This window comes from Staurois parvus, unplaced genomic scaffold, assembly GCF_062004578.1.
Source record: "Staurois parvus isolate SC_StPar_1 unplaced genomic scaffold, SC_StPar_1.0 ptg000871l, whole genome shotgun sequence".
Lineage (NCBI taxonomy): Eukaryota > Metazoa > Chordata > Amphibia > Anura > Ranidae > Staurois > Staurois parvus.
The window spans coordinates 461103-483954 of record NW_028318667.1 but is presented as its reverse complement, the minus strand read 5'-3'; the positions used below and the strand labels follow the sequence as shown (position 1 = coordinate 483954).

General features: G+C 42.1%; 1 protein-coding gene across 1 annotated transcript in view; it reads left to right on the top strand.

The window, feature by feature from the left end:
* Window positions 1-22852, top strand: part of LOC149443193 (tRNA-dihydrouridine(20) synthase [NAD(P)+]-like) — a 484600-nt gene that overhangs the window by 111683 nt on the left and 350065 nt on the right. The window contains exon 4 of the mRNA XM_089655785.1: window positions 9190-9281. Coding sequence (XP_089511911.1) covers window positions 9190-9281 — 92 coding nt within the window. The remainder of the gene's footprint in view (window positions 1-9189; window positions 9282-22852) is intronic.

Here is a 22852-nt window from a genome sequence, read left to right as displayed (position 1 = left end):
AAAGCGTTTTAACACAGTTCCCACCACACAGCTAATGTGCAAGGTAAAGTCTACATGCTTGGAAAAAATCAATTTGTAAATGGATAAAAAACTGGCTAAAAACCGAATTCAGAGAATACTCTCAATGGTCTTATTATTGATTATTGATAGTGGTGTACCCCAAGGTTTAGCATTGGGACCCTTACTTTTTTTTTATATATTTATAAATGATATATGGTCTTGGATTAGAAGTACCATTTCAGTCTTTGCAGATGACACAAAGTTATGCAGTAGAGTCACATCCATACAGGATGTCTTCAACTTACAAGCTGGCCTCAATGCACTGCTTATTTGGGCAACCATGTGGCAAATGATGTTTAATGTTGATAAATGTAAATTTATGCCCTTGGGGGCTAAAAATATGAATGCATCATACATACTAGGGGGAGTACAACTGGCGTAATCAAAGGTGGAGAAGGATCTGGGTGTTCCATAACCTTATCACTTGCCCTCCAGAGGACCTTCCTGACCAAGCCATTTTTTGCGTTATGGCGCTGCGTTACTTTAACTGGTAATTGCGCAGCCATACAACGCAACCCCCAAATGAAATTTACATCTTTTTTTCCCCACTAATAGAGCTTTCTTTCAGTGTTATTTGATCGCCTGTGAGGTTTTTATTTTTTGCACTATAAAAAAAAAAAAAACATTTTGAGAAAAAAAACAATATTTTTGACTAAATATTTTTGACTAACAAAAAATCCCAACATGTGTAAATTGGTTTATGTGAAAGTTATAACATTTACAAATGGCGGTGTATATATACTGGGCTTTTTTTTTTTTTAATTATTACTAGTAATTGCAGCAATCTGCAACTTATAGTGGGACTGCAGCGGGCATTCTGGCAGTGGGGGGAACCTGACTTGGTGTCACTGACATTCCCAGTGACACCAATACAGTGATCAGTGCTAATAAAAAGCACTGACACTGTACTAATGGCACTGAACACGAAAGGGTTAACATGTGAGGCGATCAAAGGGTTAACTGTGTGCCGTTTTACAGTGTGTGCTGTGTTTGTGCTTCACTGTAAGCACACTGCTTTGCATGGTTGTGCTGCGCACAGTTATGCAAAGCAGTGTGCCGGAGCTGACAGGGAGAACTGTTTTGTTTACTAACAGTTATTCCCCCCATCTGAGATCCTCAGCAATCACCGGGCGCCGGTGAGTAAACACCGGCCAGAACCCAGTGATTGACCGTTGCGCCCGCAAATGACGGCGTAGGTAGGGCGCGTGTGCGCCTAACGCGCCCCCACCCAAAAATGCTAAATCATGTGTATACAGTCAGGTCCATAAATATTGGGACATCGACACAATTCTAACATTTTGGCTCTATACACCACCACAATGGATTTGAAATGAAACTAACAAGATGTGCTTTAACTGCAGACTGTCAGCTTTAGTTTGAGGGTATTTACATCCAAATCAGGTGAACGGTGTAGGAATTACAACAGTTTGCATATGTGCCTCCCACTTGTTAAGGGACCAAAAGTAATGGGACAATTGGCTTCTCAGCTGTTCCATGGCCAGGTGTGTGTTATTCCCTCATTATTCCAATTACAATGAGCAGATAAAAGGTCCAGAGTTCATTTCAAGTGTGCTATTGGCATTTGGAATCTGTTGCTGTCAAATCTCAAGATGAGATCCAAAGAGCTGTCACTATCAGTGAAGCAAGCCATCATTAGGCTGAAAAAACAAAACAAACCCATCAGAGAGATAGCAAAAACATTAGGTGTGGCCAAAACAATTGTTTGGAACATTCTTAAAAAGAAGGAACGCACCGGTGAGCTCAGCAACAAAAATTTTAGATTTGTGTCGATGTCCCAATATTTTAGGACCTGACTTTATATATACATGATTTTGCACACAGTTTCCACCACCCTGTAGCAGGATTTCTGCTTTGGGGCGGAGCTGAACCGGTTAATAATAGCATGCAGTGACAAGCTGCGATATCCAAAGCAAGAAAAATCTTTTCCTGTATTAAGAGTATGGACTGCATAGATAGAGATAGAGAGAGAGAGATACAGTGGGGCAAAAAAGTATTTAGTCAGCCACCAATTGTGCAAGTTCTCCCACTTAAAAAGATGAGAGAGGCCTGTAATTGGCATCATAGGTAGACCTCAACTATGAGAGACAAAATGAGAAAAAAAATCCAGACAATCACATTGGCTGATTTGGAAAGAATTTATTTGCAAATTATGGTGGAAAAGAAGTATTTGGTCACCTACAAACAAGCAAGATTTCTGGCTCTCACAGACTTGTACTTTATTCTTTAAGAGGCTCCTCTGTCCTGCACTCATTACCTGTATCAATGGCACCTGTTTGAACTTGTTGTCAGTATAAAAGACACCTGTCCACAACCTCAAACAGTCACAATCCACACTCCACTATTGTGAAGACCAAAGAGCTGTGGAAGGACACCAGAAACAAAATTGTAGACCTGCACCAGGCTGGGAAGACTGAATCTGCAATAGGCAAGCAGCTTGGTGTGAACAAATTAACTGTGGGAGCAATAATTAGAAAATGGAAGACATACAAGACCACTGATAATCTCCCTCGATCTGGGGCTCCACGCAAGATCTCACCCCGTGGGGTCAAAATGATCACAAGAACGGTGAGCAAAAATCCCAGGACCACACGGGGGGACCTAGTGAATGACCTTCAGAGAGCTGGGACCAATGTAACAAAGGCTACCATCAGTAACACACTACGCCGCCAGGGACTCAGATCCTGCAGTGCCAGACGTGTCCCGCTGCTTAAGCCAGTACATGTCCAGGCCCATCTGAAGTTTGCTAGAGAGCATTTTAATGATCCAGAAGAGGATTGGGAGAATGTCATATGGTCAGATGAAACCAAAATAGAACTGTCTGGTAGAAACACAACTCGTCGTGTTTGGAGGAGAGAGAATGCTGAGTTGCATCCAAAGAACACCATACCTACTGTGAAGCATGGGGGTGGCAACATCATGCTTTCGGGCTGTTTCTCCGCTAAGGGACCAGGGCGACTGATCCATGTACAGGACAGAATGAATGGGGCCATGTATCGTCAGATTTTGAGTGCAAACCTCCTTCCATCACCAAGGGCATTGAAGATGAAACGTGGCTGGGTCTTCCAACATGACAATGATCCCAAACATACCGCCCGGGCAACGAAGGGGTGGCTTCGTAAGAAGCATTTCAAGGTCCTGGAGTGGCCTAGCCAGTCTCCAGATCTCAACCCCATAGAAAACCTTTGGAGGGAGTTGAAAGTCCGTGTTGCCCAGCGACAGCCCCAAAACATCACTGCTCTAGAGGAGATCTGCATGGAGGAATGGGCCAACATACCAGAAACAGTGTGTGCCAACCTTGTGAAGACTTACAGGAACCGTTTGACCCCTGTCATTGCCAACAAAGGATATATAACAAAGTATTGAGATGAACTTTTGATATTGACCAAATACTTCTTTTCCACCATAATTTGCAAATAAATTCTTTCCAAATCAGCCAATGTGATTGTCTGGATTTTTTTTCTCATTTTGTCTCTCATAGTTGAGGTCTACCTATGATGCCAATTACAGGCCTCTCTGATCTTTTTAAGTGGGAGAACTTGCACAATTGGTGGCTGACTAAATACTTTTTTGCCCCACTATATCTATATATATATATATATATATATATATATATATATATATATATATATATGATAGAGAGAGATATAGAGAGATATAGATATACCGTATATACTCGAGTATAAGCTGGCCCGAATATAAGCCGAGGTACCTAATTTTACCACAAAAAACTGGGAAAAATTATTGACTCGAGTATAAGCCGAGGGGGGAGGAATAGTGCCCCATCGTTGGTGTCAGTAGAGGGGAGGAATAGTGCCCCATCGTTGGTGTCAGTGGGGGGAGGAATAGTGCCCCATCGTTGGTGTCAGTGGGGGGAGGAATAGTGCCCTATCGTTGGTGTCAGTGGGGGGAGGAATAGTGCCCCATCGTTGGTGACCCCTGCTCCAGCCTGGGCTTGCTCGCTCCCTCCCTCTCCCATGGTACACACTTACCGGTCAGATGTCTTCCTTCTCCGGCCGCTCTCCTCCTCTTCACTCGCTCGATCTTCGCGGTGCCGCTCGGCTCCTCTCCAAGCTCCACCTCCTCGCCGATGACAGGGACGGCATGTCATCTGCAGACGTTGACTCGAGTATAAGCCGAGGGGGCTGTTTTTCAGCACAAAAAATGTGCTGAAAAACTCGGCTTATACTCGAGTATATACGGTATATATATATATATATAGAGAGAGAGAGAGAGATTGGGGGAGAGAGAGAGAGAGAGGGAGATTGAGGGAGAGAGATAGATCTATCTATCTCATATTTCCCCTGTATAAACCATTAGTAAGAACCCATCTGGAATATGCAGTTGAGTATTGGGCACCAATTCACAAAAAGGACATTGGGGAACTGGAGAAAATACAGAGAAGGCCAACCAAACTGATAAGAGACATGGAGCAGCTCAGCTATGAGGAAAGATTAGAGGAACTGAATTTATTCTCTCTTGAGAAGAAGAGATTAAAGGGGGGGGGGGGGTGTATGATCAACATGTATTGATACATAAGTGATCCATAAAATGAACTTGCTGTAGGGTTCTTCACTTTAAGGTCATCACGGAGGAAAAAGGGGCACACTATTTCTGGAGGAATAGAGATTTAATCTCCAAATATGGAAAGGCTTCTTCACAGTAAGAGCTATGAAAATGAGGAATAGACTTCAGTTTCTGGCCAGCTCAGTAGATTGCTTTGAGAAAGGCCTGGATTCTTTCTTAAATGTACATAGTATAACTGGATACTAATATTTTATAGGTAAAGTTGATCTAGGGAATATCCAATTAACTTATGGGAGATCAGGAAGGATTTTTTCCTCCCCGGTGAAGCAAATTGGATCTTGCTTTATTGGGTTTTTTTTTTGCCTTCTTCTGGATCAACTGTGTGTATTGGTAGTCTATATGGAGGTTTTCTATTTGTGTGTGCTTTTTTTGATTCTTCCTGGATGGACTTGTGCCTTTTTTCAACCAGATTAACCACTTGCCTACCGGGCACTTATAACCTTCTTTACCAGGCCAATATTCAGCTTTCAGCGCTGTCTCACTTTGACAATTGCGCAGTCATGCAAGATTGTACCCATATGAAATTTTTATCATTTTTTTTTCTCACAAATGGAGCTTTATTTTGGTGGTATTTAATTGCAGCTGGGCACTTTACTTTTTGTGCTATAATCAAAAAAAATGCAACAATTTTGAAAAAGTTTCTTTTGTTTCTATTATAAAATTTTTCAAACAGGTAATTGTTTCTCCTTCACTGATGTGCGTTGATGAGGCAGCACTGATGGGCACTAATAGGCGATACTGATGGGCAGCACTAATGAGGTGTCACGGATAGGCAGCACTGATAGGTGGCACTGATAGACAGACAGCACTGATAGGTGACATTGACTGGCTTCACTGCTGGGCACTGACTGGTGGCACTGCTGGGCACTGACTGGCACAACCGCTGGGCACTGACTGGCAGCACTGCTGGGCTGCAGTGATGGGCACAGGTGGGTGGCACTGCTGGGCACAGGTGGGTGGCACAGGAGGGTGCACTACTGGGCACAGGTGGGCGGAACTGGTGGGTGGCACTGCTGGGCACCAATCATCAGGGCACTGATCATCAGTGCCCTGATGATCGGTGCCGATCCCTGCTCTGATAACTGCCGGTTCTCAGCAGTACTTTCTTCACGCTCTGACAGTGTGAGGAAAGTGCAGCCGAGAACCGGCAATTGCATTTCCTGGTGATCAGCGTGTCATTGGACACGGCTGATCACGTGGTAAAAGGCCGCTGTGATTGGCCTTTTACCACACCACGTGATCAGCTGTGTCCGTAGGACACACCTATCACGGAGATCGCTGGGTTTGTGCCCCCGGGGGCGCGCAGGAGAGTGCGTCCTGGAAGGACGTCATATGGCGCCCTCCCAGAACTGGCCAGCCGCAGTGCAGCCGTCATTCTGCTGTCTGCGGTTGGCAAGTAGTTAACTTTGTAAGTATGGTGTATCCACCAGTATTATGCCATAATGTGGTCAATGTGATTTCATTGAATGGTCTCCTCTTCTAAACCCAACAGAGAAACTAGTGTTTTTCTTTTGTTCTTTATATTTCCTGGTATGTTCCTGTTTACCATTAGTTTTGGTCATGCTGACACAGACTCTTACAGAGTTGATCAGAGGCCCTAGGCCAGGGGTGGGCAAACTTTTTGACTTGAGGGCTGCAATGGGTTCATATATTGGACCCGGGGGCCGGACCAAGAGTAGATGAATGATGTGTATGTGTCATCCATAGTAAGTATAGTAATATTCCCCCATAGTAAGCATAGTAATTCATCCCCCATATAGTAATTCATCCCCCATAGTAATTCATCCCCCATATAGTAATTCATCCCCCATATTATTTCATCCTCCATAGTACTATTCCCCCCCAAGTAGTAAGCCAAGTCCCCCCTGTGTCAATTCACTTACCTTTGCTCCGCGCGTTCCTCTCGCCGTGTTCCCGCGCCGTTCCGGTCTTCAGGGCGGACTGTGAGAGGAGCCTAGCTCCCCTCACGCTCGTCACGCTGCCCCGCCTACACACATCCTGACAGCCAATGTATCACGCTCCGCGGGCCGGATTAAAAGGTCCGCCGGGCCGTAGTTTGCCCATTGCTGCCCTAGGCCCTAATCTCATCAGATGCATATAAGATGGAAGGGTTGCATCACATGTGTACATGCGTGATGTAAAATGGACTTTAGCCAAGTGGTTTTATATATCAAGCTCGTCAGTCACTTCAACTGGAGAGTTGCCCTATGGCTTGGGATTCCGGGGATGCCTTTACTGTGCTTCCCCTCCAGGGATGACCTTCTCCTTGAAGCTTCGTTGAATAATGTATGAACAACCATATAGCTACTCGCTGGAATGCTTAAGTACCGAGCACAGTAAGGTGACTTTCCCTTCCTCCCCCTTGTCCCCATTAGAATGGATTGCATTTCCTATGGACAATCATGATCTTCTTGGGCAAACTAAGCTTGCTGAATCAGCAAACACGCACACCTTTGTTTTCATAAAGGTTTTCCTCCACCATTAACGTCGATGGTGGGGAACAGTTGCTTGGTGAAGTGTAACTGAAGGGGAAATTCCGCTTATTTAAATCCTCCCCAATTCCACTGCCACATTTTGTGTTTTTTGGGGTTGTGAGCGGGTACCTGATTTTGACAGGTACTCGCTCCCACTTTCGGGTCAGATCGCCACAGCAATCTGAAGTGGAAGTTTGGCCTCCTCCTCCTGCCCCACGCAGCCTTTTGGACACACACAGGTCTGTTCACAAAGCTCAGTGCAGCTTGCACATGCGCAGAAGGAAACCAGCTGTGAAGCCAGAAAACTTCAATGCCAGTTTCCCTCACCTAAGATGCTGGAACCTGCAACTGAAGCCGATTGAAGAATAGGCTTGCTTGAGGACATCTCTGGATCCCTGGACAGGTAAGTGTATTCATATTAAAAGCCAGCAGCTACAGTATTTGTAGCTGCTGGCTTTTTTTTTTTTTTTTAATTCTTTATCAGTTTTTATGTCATACTTGGATTATCCCACAAACAAAAAGCAGCATGGGCAAGGAGCATGATACACATACAGAAATAAAAATCAGCGGTAGAATAACTGCAGATACACCAGCAGATATAAATGCTTTATTGTAAAAATTACCCAAGAAACAAAGGGTCCAAGGCCATCACACTTCATAGGCATTACAGTCATTTTCCAAAAAACTTGTGAAAAAAAAAAAAAAATTCCATGGGCTCAACATGCCTCTCAGCAGATAGCTTAGGGTGTCTACTTTCCGAAAAGGGGTCATTTGGGGGTGTTTGTACTGCCCTGGTATTTTAGCATCTCAAGAAATGTGACAGTCAGAAAGTAAAAGCTGTGTAAATTCCAGTGTCTATACCATAGTTTGTAGACGCTATAACTTTTACACAAACCAATTAATAGGTAGTTATTGGAATATTTTTTACTTAAGACATCTAGGAAAATGCATTTTGGCCTAAGTTTATGAAAAACTGAGTTTATTGGATATTTTTTATGACCGAAATGAGAAAATATAGTTTGTTTTGTAAATTTTCCGTCTTTTTTCGTTTATAGCGCAAAAAAAAAATCCCAGAGGTGATAAAATACCACCGAAAGAAAGCTCTATTTGTGTGAAAATGAACATAAATTTAATTTATGTACTATATTGTTAAACTAACACAGTGCCTTTTAGCAGAAAATGGCGTAAATTTGAATATCTATTCCTCCATTTGTAGACACTATAACTTTCACACAAACCAATTAATATGCAGTTATTGGGATTTTTTTTTTAACCAAAGACGTAACAAAATACATTTTGGCCTAAATTTATGATGAAATTTGAGTTGATGGGATTTTTTTAATAACAAAAATTAGAAAATATTGTTTTTTTTCCCCCCAAAATTTTCGGTCTCTTTTTGTTTTATAGCGCAAAAAAACTAAACAAAATGAGGTGATCAAATACCACCAAAAGACAGCTCTATTTGTGTGAAAAAAAGAACATAAATTTCATTTATGTACAGTATTGCATGACCGCAGAATTGTCAGTTAAACTAGCACAGCGCTGTATACCAAAAAAAAGGTGTAACTTGTGGTATCTATACCATAGTTTCTAGACGCTATAACATTCAAACAAAGCAATTAATATACACTTATTGGGATTTTTTTTTTTTACCAAAGATATGTAACAGAATAGATTTTGGCTAAACTTTATGCCTAACTTTGAGTTTACGATGTATTTTTTATAGCCGAAAGTAAAAAATAGTTTTTTGGGTTTTTTTAAACGTTGTGGCCTTTTTTGTTTCTAGCGCAAATACCACCAAAAGAAAGCTGTATTTGTTTGAAAAAAAGTACCTAAATTTTGTGTGGGTACAGCGTTGCATGTCTGTGCATTTACCATATGAAATAGCGCAGTGCCAAATTGCAAACAAAAGGCCTGGTCAGGAAGGGGTGTAAATCCTCCTGTAGGGCAAGTGGTTAACTAGTTAAAATATTTGCACATAACATTAGGCGTCTGATCACTGTAAATGTTAATTTTATACTTAAATGATGTCTTTCCTCTGTTTTCTTAGAAGTTCTCCAGACTGTGGATTATGTTTCTCCCACAGAGAGAGTTGTCTTTCAGACTTGTGAAAGAGAGAAAGGTTGCGTTGTTTTTCAAATGGTAAGTACCTTTTTTTTTATAACTAGGTATTCGTGTAGTTTTATTTCTTGTACGATTTTGTTTTCTTTACCTGGTAAAGATGGACTCACATGTTGCATCTATAGAATGTTGTATCAGTGACTGAAAAATTCCAGAAAAATGTCCGTGTTGAGGCAGCTTCCTGTTCTGTCTTACAGTGCATCCAATGCCGTGCCATCCAATGTGGGAGTGCTAATCTTTGTTTCTATGACTGTTCTACCTGTTTCTGTGGCAAATGTAATTACTGTGTAGATCTCATCTTAACAAACACTAGACTGAGAGATGCAGGGACTTTGGGATATGCAGTTTCTTCACCGGAAATTGTAGTTCTCACACTACAGACTCTACTATAGGCTGTGTGTGTAGGGCAACAATTGACCCCATGTAACTACATGATCAATACACAACTTATGCTAATGAAAAACAAAGCATGCAGGTACGAATGTTTACATTTTCTTTAACCACTTGGTGTGATCAGTCTGCCCTGGCAGACTGATCACTCTCAAACGACGCAGTCGTGCGCTGGAGCGACTATGGCGCAAAACCAGATCCCAACTAGCGTTCACCCAATATAAATCTGCCTTTCACACCTACACTTCCTCCCTCCATGCTGCCAAGCAAGCCTACTTTCTGACCCTATTCAATACCCTCTCCTCCAGTCCTCGCCGGCTCTTCTCTACTTTTAACTCTCTACTCTCTCCGCCCCCACCTCCACCCAGTATCTCACTTACTGCCCACGAGATTGCCAATCACTTCAAAAACAAGATCGATGCAATTTGTAGGGACATCACCGCTGCTCAGACTTCCACCCCACCTAGCACCCCTCACACGGAAACCCCCTCAACACCTCTCTCCCTCGACCTCACCACTGTCCAGGCCTCCACCCACCTAACATCCCTCACACTGAAGCCCCCTCAACACTCCACTCCTTCGACCTTGCTACCACTGTGGAGGTCACTAAGGTCTTCTCTGAAGCCCGCCTCACCACCTGCCCCCTCGACCCTGTCCCCTCACAACTCCTACAATCTCCCTCCTCCTCCATCCTACGCTCCCTCACCCACATCTTTAATCTCTCCCTCTCTTCTGGCACATTCCCCTCCCCTCTGAAGCACGCACACATCACTCCCATACTTAAAAAGCCCTCCCTGGACCCCACCGACCTGAACAACCTTAGACCCATCTCTCTGCTGCCATTTACATCCAAACTCCTTGAGTGCTTAGTCTACAATCGCCTAAGCTCCCACCTCAACCACAACAACCTCCTCGATCTCCTGCAGTCCGGCTTCCGTCCCCTACACTCCACCGAAACTGCCTTACTTAAACTCACCAACGACCTGCTAATGGCCACTATTCAGTGCTCCTACTCCTCGACCTCTCCGCGGCTTTCAACACAGTCGACCACCCCCTGCTCCTCAAAAAAACTATACTCTTTTGGCCTCAGAGACTCCGCTCTCTCCTGCCTCTCTTCCTATCTATCACAACGTTCCTTCAGTGTTACCTATAACGCTACCACCTCCCCCTCACTCCCCCTCTCTGTTGGAGTCCCTCAAGGCTCTGTCCTCGGGCCCCTTCTCTTCTCCATCTACACCTCCTCCCTTGGCCAACTGATACACTCTCACGGGTTCAACTACCATCTCTATGCCGATGACATTCAAATCTATCTCTCTACCCCTCGCCTCACCCCTTCAGTCTCTGCCCAAATCACTATCCTACTGAACGACATATCGGATTGGATGTCACTCCACTTCCTCAAACTGAACCTTTCCAAAACCGAGCTCCTAGTTTTCCCCCCAGCCCGCGCCCCCCCCCCCCTCCCCTCCCGACTTCTCCATCACGACCAACAATGCCACCATCAGTCCCACCCCACAAGCCAGAGTACTTGGTGTCATCCTAGACTCCAATTTGTCCTTCCAGGTCCAATCGTTGACAAACTCCTGTAGACTCCACCTCCGCAACATCTCCAAAATACATCTGTTCCTAACCCCGGAAACTGCTAAGCAACTCATTCACTCCCTTATCATATCACGACTTGACTACTGCAACTGAAGTACGGGTGCTGCAGAATTTGTGGGTTGCCAATCGGAATTTGCAAGCACATCCGGAAGGGTACTAGGGGCTATACGGGCCTGTGTGCAAATTCTTGTTGGTTGCGGGACAATACTTGTGCTCGCCACCGCACCAGCTTGTGGGACTCACCACGTCACCAAGTGATACTGTAGTGCTGGTATTATTATTATACAGGATTTACAATATAACGGGAGACAATACAGCAAAAATACAGATCAGTGTAAGAGGGTTAGGAGGGTCCTGCTCCTTGGAGCTTACTATCTAAGAGGTTTGTGAAAGACCAGGGTGTACTAGGTGGCTTGTTCCCCCCCAGTTCATCAAAAGGTAGCGCGGCACTAGTACTGGCATTCTGCTGCATATGAGAGCCATATAAATTTACCGATCAGGCCTGATTCTGCGAACACTGCGGTTTTGTGTGCAATGTATCAAGTGACAGTGACCTACTGACACTGCACTTGCTGGGGGAGAAGGTAAGCATAGGGGCTAAACGCAAGTGCTGGCAGGTGCCGGGGCTGATTCCGCTAACGCTGCGTTGCTAACGCTGCGCTGCTATACTAATGTGAACGCTGGTATAGTGCTGATCTGATCAAAGATATTGATCCATTCAGACACTATACTAGCAATGGAGGTTTATTGTGTATGAGCGTCTTCCTGGCAATCAAGGGGTTAAATGTGATTACTGGTGTACTGACTGGCAATGTGACGCTATCTGGGAGAGGCATGAAAACCAGGGGAGCGCGAATCAAGTATAATATATGTGATTTTGCTCACCCGTGCTGTCCTGTAGCAGTATTTCTGCTATAGGGCGGTTAGGAAGTGGTTACATAAGCGGTTTGTGTTATGGCACTGCGTTACTTTGACAATTGGTCAGACAATGCTACCCCTAAATTAAATTTTCGTCCTTTTTTTCCCCACTAATTGAGCTTTCTTTTACAGGTATTTGATGGCCTGTGCGTTTATTTTTTGCGCTTTAAAAAAAAAAAAAAAACCCGACAATTTTGAGAAAAAAAAAACAATATTTTGAACTTTTTCCTATAAAACATGTTCAGTAAAAAAATTTAAAAAATCAAATTTCTTCATAAATTTTAGGCCAAAATGACATGTCTTTGCTTAAAAAAAATCCCAATATGTGTAAATTGGTTTACGTGGAAGTTATAGCGTTTACAAATGGTGGTATAGATTCTGGAATTTATTTATTTTTTATACTAATAATGGCGGCGATCAGCGACTTATGGCGGGACTGCGGTGGACATTCTGACACTGTGGAGGAAATGACTTTGGGTCGCTGACATCCCCAGTGATACCAATACAGTGATCAGTGCAAAAAAAACACTGACTCTGTACTAATGGCACTGGGGAGGCAATTAAAGGGTTAACTCTGTGAGGGGAGTCTTTTACTAGGGGGTGAGGGGGTGTTCTTCACAGTAACACTCTGATCTGGAAAGCTGAGATCTGCTATCCGGATCAGTGTTCTCAAACTGACAGGGAGGAGAGCTGCAGTGTAAACACTGCAGCTCTCCTCCCTGTCAGTGATTGCAGGTAATCACCGGCAGGGACCCGGTGATTGCCACCCGCAGCCACCTACCTGAATTGCAAAATCACGTGTATATATACGTGATTTTACGCAGCAGTGCCACCCTGCTGCAGTATATGTACTGTGGCTGGTCGGCAACCTGTTAAGCTAATAAACTGGTTAAATCCTAATGGGTTGTCATTTTTTTTCCACACAAAAAATTACGTTTTAAGCACTTGCCGCCCGCCTGCCTGCAATGCACTGCAGACGGGTGGCAGCTATAGTCAAAGCGACGTACGGATATGCCGCTCTGGCTGTACGAACACTGGGGTGCAGTGTGCCCGAGTGGGCATGCAGCGCTTCCCACCCTCGACCACTATATCCACCGGACAGAGAGCGAAATTAAGATCCTGGTGAACGGGACCTGCTGATCATGTGATCGCTATGTGATCACATGATCACAATGATAGCAAAGCTGTTAGGAATCAATCTGATTCATAACAGATCTGCTTCTCTTCCTGGTGAGCTGTGATTGGCCCACAGCTCTCACATGATACATAGGGCCTTTTACAGCACCCTTTACCATGTGACTATCTTCATCCAATCACAGATCACTATTTTAAACTGTCATGAACTTAACTCATTCATGACACTTCAAAGCAAACTTTGTATTGCAGGAGCAATGATCTTTATTGCTCCTGCAAAGTAGTGTAAAAAAAAAAAATTCCTTGATCACCCTCCCAGAGTAGTACAATGTTACTATGGTTATAAATAAAACGACCATGCAGCGCTAATGCATAAAGTGATGTATACACAAAACCCTTTGGTGCAGGTGATAAAGTAAAACACCACTTAATCATAGAAAGGATCTTTACGAATTAATCCAAAAAAGTCCAAAAATACTAATGATGGTGAAAATCTTATAACAAGAGTGTTCTTGCAGTGCACAACACATAAACGTTTTTCGGACAAAAGGTGACACAATATGTGACTTCTGTGACCATATTCCTCCCGCAGAAAATGAGTGTAGATTGCACTAACCAGAGAGCGCAATTTATATGCGCCTTTGAGTGTTAACCAACTCCTGGTCATCCGGCTACTGCAAACTGGAACTGGATCACAGAGTGGTCATCAGGCCTGCAACAGCTGGGCAAACATCACAACCTCAGGGACACCAGATATCAGAAGGCGTGTAGTCGTCTCACCACCGGGGGGAGTCTAACCAATCCTGATGTGGCCACCAGATCATCCAAATAAGCCTTGAAGGAGGGGGGGGGGCTCGGAAGTAACGAGCCAAGACAATAGGAGATTCTGATAGTGTAGTACTTTATTATCCACATTGGAGCAATAAGCAAAATATTTAAAAAGTCTTACTCACATGTGTAGTGAGCAGCTGGTAACAGGGGATTTCCAAAATGGCCGCCGGCCGTCCACAGGGGCCATGCAGAGTGACGTCACAGGGTATGCAGCACTTCCCTAACGCGTTTCGTGCGATGGCACGTTATCAAAGGGAATGTGCCTCCTGTAATACCTTTCCTTAAATAGCGTGTGCCGCACATGCGCAGTCCCAGCGTATCACGTCATCGCGGACGATTCGCGCATGCGCGATGCGTGCGGACGGCGGCCATTTTACTGAAGCACATTGCTAATGATAGGCGAACACACAGTAGGCAGGAACATATCAGGACATGTAAGCTGACTCATGGGCAAAATCCATCACCCAGGGGGTGAAATGATAATCTATTAAAATACTAAAAGATAACCTTACTAGGTTAAAGGGACTCAAGATGGATATATCCTCCCCCAGGAGGTGTGAAGGGGAAGATATAATATTACGCTCATTTCGAGCGATCCGCGCATGCGCAGTAAGTGCCGACGCCGGCCATTAACCTGGAGCTTAATACAGCTTGCCAGTGGCAATGAAATAATTTATACATTGCATGTCCAGGATCTAGAGCCATCTCATCCACCCAAAAGAAAGGGGGGAGGTGTTTTATAGGCTCTATAAACTCAATTTCACTGGTGGATTACTGAGTAATTGAAAATAAGATGAATAAAAAGATGAATAAAAACAGCCCAGGGTTTGGGGACAGAAATATGAGAACACACCCTATGGGGGGTAAAGGACCTCAACAAAAGGGAGGACAACATAGACCTAACATACGATATAGATCTAGGTCACCTTCTAGACATAACACAAGGAGGTATTCGAGGGATTATGATGAGTACCCTGAACGCCATTATTACCCACGAGATTACAACCAATATGATCAATCATATTACCGTACCCCCGTAAGAAATACGCAACATAACACTAACCGCTTCCAACAACAAGGCCAGAATCATAACAAATCTTATCACCAACAACAGAGACCCTCCAATCACACACATAACCATAATGATGGACATTGGAACAATGATTACTATCAGGGGAACCCGAACCAGTACCCACAACAGCAATATGGACATTTTTTAGGAAAAGGTCCAATAAGGAAAAGAAGCATAAGACCAGAGGAAGACGAGGAGGCAAACGGTGCAATAGACAAAAGAAGAAAAATGTGAGTGAGGAAGGCATTTTTAACTTAAGCAAACACCCACTTACCAGGGAAGAAACTAACCTTTTGAGTAAGGGACTTAAGTATGCCCCACCAGCTAAACTTAATAAGTTTAACACATTCATCGACATTCACAAATTCACCAGAAGATTGACCCTGAAAAGACATTTTTTAAGTAATCCCCCTACCCGTGAAGTTAGAAATGGGAATCAGAAAGCAATTAGGAATTCTCATCTCAGAAATGCTTCTCTGTTCAACCCCCCTGCTCATTCATACATCACCATTTTTAGAACTATGGTGCTTAAATATCTTGATAATATAAGAATAAGGAATCCGAATAATTATAACCCAAAACAACTTGATTTAACCATTAATAGGTTGCTAAAAGAGAAAGACCTAATAGTCCGCCCTGCTGACAAAGGGGGCGGAGTAGTGGTGATGGATAAGGAGGATTATCTGACACAGGTTTACAACATCTTAAATGATAAAGATACCTATTCAGAATTAAGGGGTAATCCACTTATCCCATATAAAAAAGCCTTAAAAAACATAATCGAACAGGGCTTCAATGCAGGAGTCATTAATCAAAAAGAGAAAGACTATCTCTGCCCAGTGGCTCCTAGGCTACCTATCCTATACTGCCTGCCTAAAATACATAAGAATCCCACCAATCCACCAGGGAGACCAATAGTAAGCGGTATAGGTTCCCTTTGCTCGCGCATTGGTGAATATATCGACTATTACCTACAGCCGCTAGTTACTAAAACACCGGCCTTTCTCAAAGACACCAAACAAGTCTTAGTTGATATCAAACATATAGATATACACCAACCAACATACTTGGTCACAGCTGACGTAGCAGCACTTTATAGTAACATTAGACATAGTGATGGCATGTGTGCTGCAGAATTTTATCTTAATGCAACAGAGAATATCCCTAAACCACAGAAAATATTTATTTTGGAATTACTTAACTTTGCCATGACCCACAACTACTTTTGGTTTGGCAGCAAATATTATCTACAAGCTATGGGCGTGGCTATGGGGGCAAAATTTGCCTCCAGCCTAGCCAATTTGTTTATGTCAAAATGGGAAGAAGAGTTAATTTATTCCATGGAATGGCCTCATCTCATTTTTTATCGTCGCTACATCGACGATATTTTGTTACTGTGGAGTGGAGATGAATTCTCTCTACAGAATTTTTTTACAACACTAAATTTTAATGATCTCAATATCAAGTTAACTTTCCAATACGATTACAGGGAGATTAATTTTTTAGACCTGACCCTTTTTAACGATGGACATAAGATTTTAACCAAAAGTTTTTTCAAGACCACAGACAGGAATAGCTTCATTCCAAAGGATAGCTGTCACCACCCTAGATGGTTGAACACCATTCCGAGGGGACAATTTCTACGTATTCGTAGAAATTGTGACAACATTGAGGACTATAACACCCAATCTCAGATCCTGAAAATGAGGTTTATAGAAAAAGGCTATGACACAACACACCTAGAGGAAGACATCAAAGAGGTGGGTAATTTAAATAGAGAGGATCTCCTTACAACTAAGGATAAAAATCTAACCAAGAAAGATGTTTTTTGTCCATTCATCACCGGTTTTTCGGTCCAATTCAAACAAGTAGCCAAAACTATCAGGAGAAATTGGTCGATCTTGAAGAATGATCCTGTTTTGGGGAAAGCTCTGCCGGATATTCCGGAAATTGTATATCGTAAAGCACTCCCGTTGAGAAACTTAATGGCCCCTAATGCGGTTGACCCCCCGAGAGAGTTATCATTTTTCTTCAACCGAAAAGGTTTTTACCCGTGTAATAGATGTATGATCTGCACTAACAACGGTATACACAAGAAACCTGTAACAACATTCCGGTCTAACCAGACGGGAAAATCTTATGATATACAGTCAGTCATCACGTGCAATAGCACACACTTGCTTGGTGTACTTGCTGGAATGTTCATGCGGAAAACAATACATAGGAAGAACGACCAGGAGACTAAGGGACAGATTAAGAGAGCACCTGTCTAATATTAAGAAGGGGTTTAAGGAACACTCCTTGTCCCTACACTTGCGTAGAAAACATGGTAGAAATTCACATTGCCTGAGATTCACTGGCATAGATATGATTAAAAAAAACTGGAGGGGGATGTACAAGAAACGAGAAGTATCCAAGTTGGAGACAAAGTGGATTTTTCTGTTGAGAACATCCGCCCCAGAAGGCCTCAACATAGACCTTGACGTCAACTGCTTTATCAACACGAGTTGACTGATCTTTTATACACATTATATGCACTGATCTTCCCTCTTATGACCTACAGATACTGTTATATGGTTAGGGAGGGCAGATTCACTGTAATCGTATACAGTTGTTTGACCTATTGGATCTTTTAATTAATATTTGGGATTGAGCCATTTTTTCTAGTCTCTTTCCCATTTGACCCTATCCGGAGGATACTTAATACCTGTCTAGAATTTTTAGATTCGGACTTATATACTGTTTTTATATAGCTTGAAATTGTGATATCAAACCACACCGGGTTTGTATTATGATGGAATATAGCTTGAGGGTAGGTTCTTAATATATGTCATATTTATCTTAGTTCCTGGCTACGGTATTTCACTCCGATTACCGGGACGCCATAAGTTCACGCACCATGCTCGTTACTGAGTACATAAACACACACGTCGCACTCAGTTAACAGAAGTCGGTGCGTTTTTAATTGAATGTTCCTGTTTATTTTATCTCTCAATTCTATGTCTATAATATATATACCTTTTTAGTTTTGGGTGATTGATCCTGTAACAATTTATGTACAATGTACCCCCTCACCAATTAAGATGTGTGGTTGCAATAGAATTTAGACTGTATAAAGATTTTTGCGACAACCAATTTTTACTAGCACATGTAAGCTGTGTTTGTATTTTTATTCATCTTTTTATTCATCTTATTTTCAATTACTCAGTAATCCACCAGTGAAATTGAGTTTATAGAGCCTATAAAACACCTCCCCCCTTTCTTTTGGGTGGATGAGATGGCTCTAGATCCTGGACATGCAATGTATAAATTATTTCATTGCCACTGGCAAGCTGTATTAAGCTCCAGGTTAATGGCCGGCGTCGGCACTTACTGCGCATGCGCGGATCGCTCGAAATGAGCGTAATATTATATCTTCCCCTTCACACCTCCTGGGGGAGGATATATCCATCTTGAGTCCCTTTAACCTAGTAAGGTTATCTTTTAGTATTTTAATAGATTATCATTTCACCCCCTGGGTGATGGATTTTGCCCATGAGTCAGCTTACATGTCCTGATATGTTCCTGCCTACTGTGTGTTCGCCTATCATTAGCAATGTGCTTCAGTAAAATGGCCGCCGTCCGTACGCATCGCGCATGCGCGAATCGTCCGCGATGACGTGATACGGCGGGACTGCGCATGTGCGGCACACGCTATTTAAGGAAAGGTATTACAGGAGGCACATTCCCTTTGATAACGTGCCATCGCACGAAACGCGTTAGGGAAGTGCTGCATACCCTGTGACGTCACTCTGCATGGCCCCTGTGGACGGCCGGCGGCCATTTTGGAAATCCCCTGTTACCAGCTGCTCACTACACATGTGAGTAAGACTTTTTAAATATTTTGCTTATTGCTCCAATGTGGATAATAAAGTACTACACTATCAGAATCTCCTATTGTCTTGGCTCGTTACTTCCGAGCCCCCCCCCCTCCTTCAAGGCTTATTTGGATGATCTGGTGGCCACATCAGGATTGGTTAGACTCCCCCCGGTGGTGAGACGACTACACGCCTTCTGATATCTGGTGTCCCTGAGGTTGTGATGTTTGCCCAGCTGTTGCAGGCCTGATGACCACTCTGTGATCCAGTTCCAGTTTGCAGTAGCCGGATGACCAGGAGTTGGTTAACACTCAAAGGCGCATATAAATTGCGCTCTCTGGTTAGTGCAATCTACACTCATTTTCTGCGGGAGGAATATGGTCACAGAAGTCACATATTGTGTCACCTTTTGTCCGAAAAACGTTTATGTGTTGTGCACTGCAAGAACACTCTTGTTATAAGATTTTCACCATCATTAGTATTTTTGGACTTTTTTGGATTAATTCGTAAAGATCCTTTCTATGATTAAGTGGTGTTTTACTTTATCACCTGCACCAAAGGGTTTTGTGTATACATCACTTTATGCATTAGCGCTGCATAGTCGTTTTATTTATTACTTTTGAGGCTCCTGGTATTTGCCTTTCATGCTAGCAGCTCTCTGATTGATTATCCAGCGCTCGTATTGTTTCTATTTTTATAATGTTACTATGGTAACATTGCACTACTCTGATGAAAGTATTTTTGAAAAATTAAAAAATAAAATAAAAATACCGTATTGAAAAGTTTTTTTTTTTTTACCACTTCAAGTCCGGACACTTTTTCCCCCTTCCTGTCCAGGCCAATTTTCAGCTTTCAGTGCTATCACACTTTGAATGACAATTGTGCGGTCATGCAACACTGTACCTATATTAATTTTGCAGCATTTTTTCGAGACTGATAAAACTTTATTTTGGTGCTATTTATTCACCACTGGGATTTTTATTTGCTATAAAAATGAAAAATTCCAAACATTTTGGAAAAAAAAGTTTTTTTTTTTATAACATTTTGCAAATAAATCTTCATAAATCTTGGCCAAAATGTATTCAGCTATCTTTTTAGTAAAAAAGAAAAATAACCCAAATTAGTTTATAACCAAAAACTATAATTTTTCAAAACTTATTTTTACACTTTTATTTTTCTTATTTTTTGTTTTTTTAACATACTGTTACCCTAGCAGTACAGTGTCACCATAGTGACACTGTACTACTTGTGGGGGGTGATGAGTTTTTTTTACACTGATTGCTTGTACACCCATAAATGCTGTAAAAGCAATCATTTCTCTTTCTCTCTGGCTGCATTCTTGCAGCTATTGAGAAATACTTTATGAATAAGGGAAGTGACGTCAGACGCACAACGGAACCGGAAGTGGTAGAGCGGCCATTTTGGATCCTGGAATTCTCTATCTAAGACACAGGAGAGGATCTGCTGAGGATTTCCATTTGTCTGGCTGCATTTATCCCTTGTTTGGTGGCAATTTTAAAGATGGAGATACATGTAAGCACATGAATAAAGTATTATCTGTCAATGTTATAGGGAATTACGCTATTGTTGATTTTTATATATGGTGGGCATCATTTGGAGACTGGTGTGGAGAGAGGAGTATATCACTGTGGCTGTGAAGATCCCTCTGGTGGAGCTTATTATATGTCAGTACCTTGCCTGGAGGATTACAAGCTTGTGTTTATATTCTTTTGGTAAGGGTATTTAACCACTTGAGCTCCAGAGGATTTACCCCCCTTAATGACCAGGCCTTTTTTTGCTGTTTGGCGCTGCACTAATTCAAATGATAATTGCGCAGTCATGCATCGCTGTACCCAAACAAAATTTACGTCCTTTTTTTCACACAAATAGAGCTTTCTTTTGGTGGTATTTGATCACCTGTGCACTTTTTATTTTCTGCGCTATAAACAAAAAAACACGATAATTTTTTAAAAAAACAATATTTTCTACTTTCAGCTATAAAAAATATATCGTAAACTCAAAGTTAGTCATAAATTTAAGCCAAAATGTATTCTGCTACTTTTTTTTGGTAAAAAAAATCCCAATAAGTGTATATTGATTGCTTTGTGTGAAAGTTATAGCGTCTACAAACTATGGTATAGATAATTTGAAATTTACACAGCTTTTACTTTCTGACCGCCCATCACATCTCTTGAGGTGCTAAAATACCAGGATAGAACAAACACCCCCAAATGACCCCTTTTCGGAAAGCAGACACCCTAAGCTATCTGCTGAGAGACATATTGTGTACATGGAAGATTTATTTTTTTTCCAGAAGTTTCTGGAAAATGACAAAAACTTTTTTTTTTGGTTTTTTTTTTTACACAAAATTGTCATTTAAATGATTTATTTCTTGCACAAGCCATGGGTATATATGGAATTATACACCAAAATACATTCTGCTACTTCTACCGAGTATGAGGATACCACACGTGTGACACTTTTTGGAAGCCTAGCCACATACAGGAGCCTGAAATCCAATAAGCACTTTGAAAGCCTGAAGGTGCGTAACTTCTTCATTTCACTTCCCCACTACCTATCACAGTTTCGGAGGCCCTGTAATGCCAGGATAGCACCAAACCCCCCCAAATGACCCCTTTTTGGAAAGTAGACACTCCAAGGAATTTAAAAAGAGGCATGGTAAGTATTTTGCAGATCTCATTTTTTCTCACAAGGTTTTGAAATATAAAAAAGAAAAGAAAAAATATATTTTTATTTTCTTTCTTCATTTTCCAAAAACTTGTGGTAAAAAAATAAATTCTTCTATTGATTCAACATGCCTCTCAGCAAATAGTTTGGGGTGTCTACTTTCCAAAAAGGGGTCATTTTGAGGGGTGGGGGCATTTTATGCCCAGCATTAGAAGTTTATGCCACACATCACTCACTCTTCTAACCACCTGAAGACCAAGCCTTTTCTGACACTTTTTGTTCACATTAAAAAAATCAGTATTTTTGCTAGGAAATTAAAGTGAACCCCCAAACATTCAATATTTTTATAGAGCAGACACCCTAGTAAATAAAATGGTGGGTGGTGCAATTTTTTATCTCACATATTACTTACACAGCGATTTTTCAAATGCAATTTCTTTGAATAATATACACTTTTTTTAATTTTAATACACAAAAACACAATATATTGGCCAATTATTTGGTATGATATAAAAGATGATGCTATGCTGAGTAAATATATACCAAACATGACCTGCTTTAAAATTACGCATGCCCTGTGCAATGGCGACAAACTGCATACATTTTTAATATCTATCGGCAACCATTTAAAGCCTTTACAAGCTAACATTTTAGATTTACATAGGAGGTCTAGAGCTATAATTACTGCCCTTGATCTGACGTTCATGGTGATACCTCACATGCATGGTGCAATCGCTGTTTCCATACTGGCACAGGGTCAACGCTCACGACCGCAGGTGTGCGCGTGCGCGGATGGGCGAGGGTCCTTTTTTTTTTTTTTTTTCTTTTTCTTTTTTTTCCCAATTTAATTATTTTTACACTGTCCCTTTAATTTTTTTTTTAAATCACTTTTAATGCTATCTCAGGGAGGGGGAGGGGGGGCATTTTCTCCCGCTGCTTGTAAAGGCAATTCTGCAGCTAATTAACCACTAGGAATATTTTTACATGAAAGCCCATTGCCGGCTGAAAAAAATGATACCAGGATGATGCCTGCAGCTTCAGGCATCACACTGGTATAACCATTCAAAGTCCAGTGATGTACCAGTATGTTCTCTTTTTTT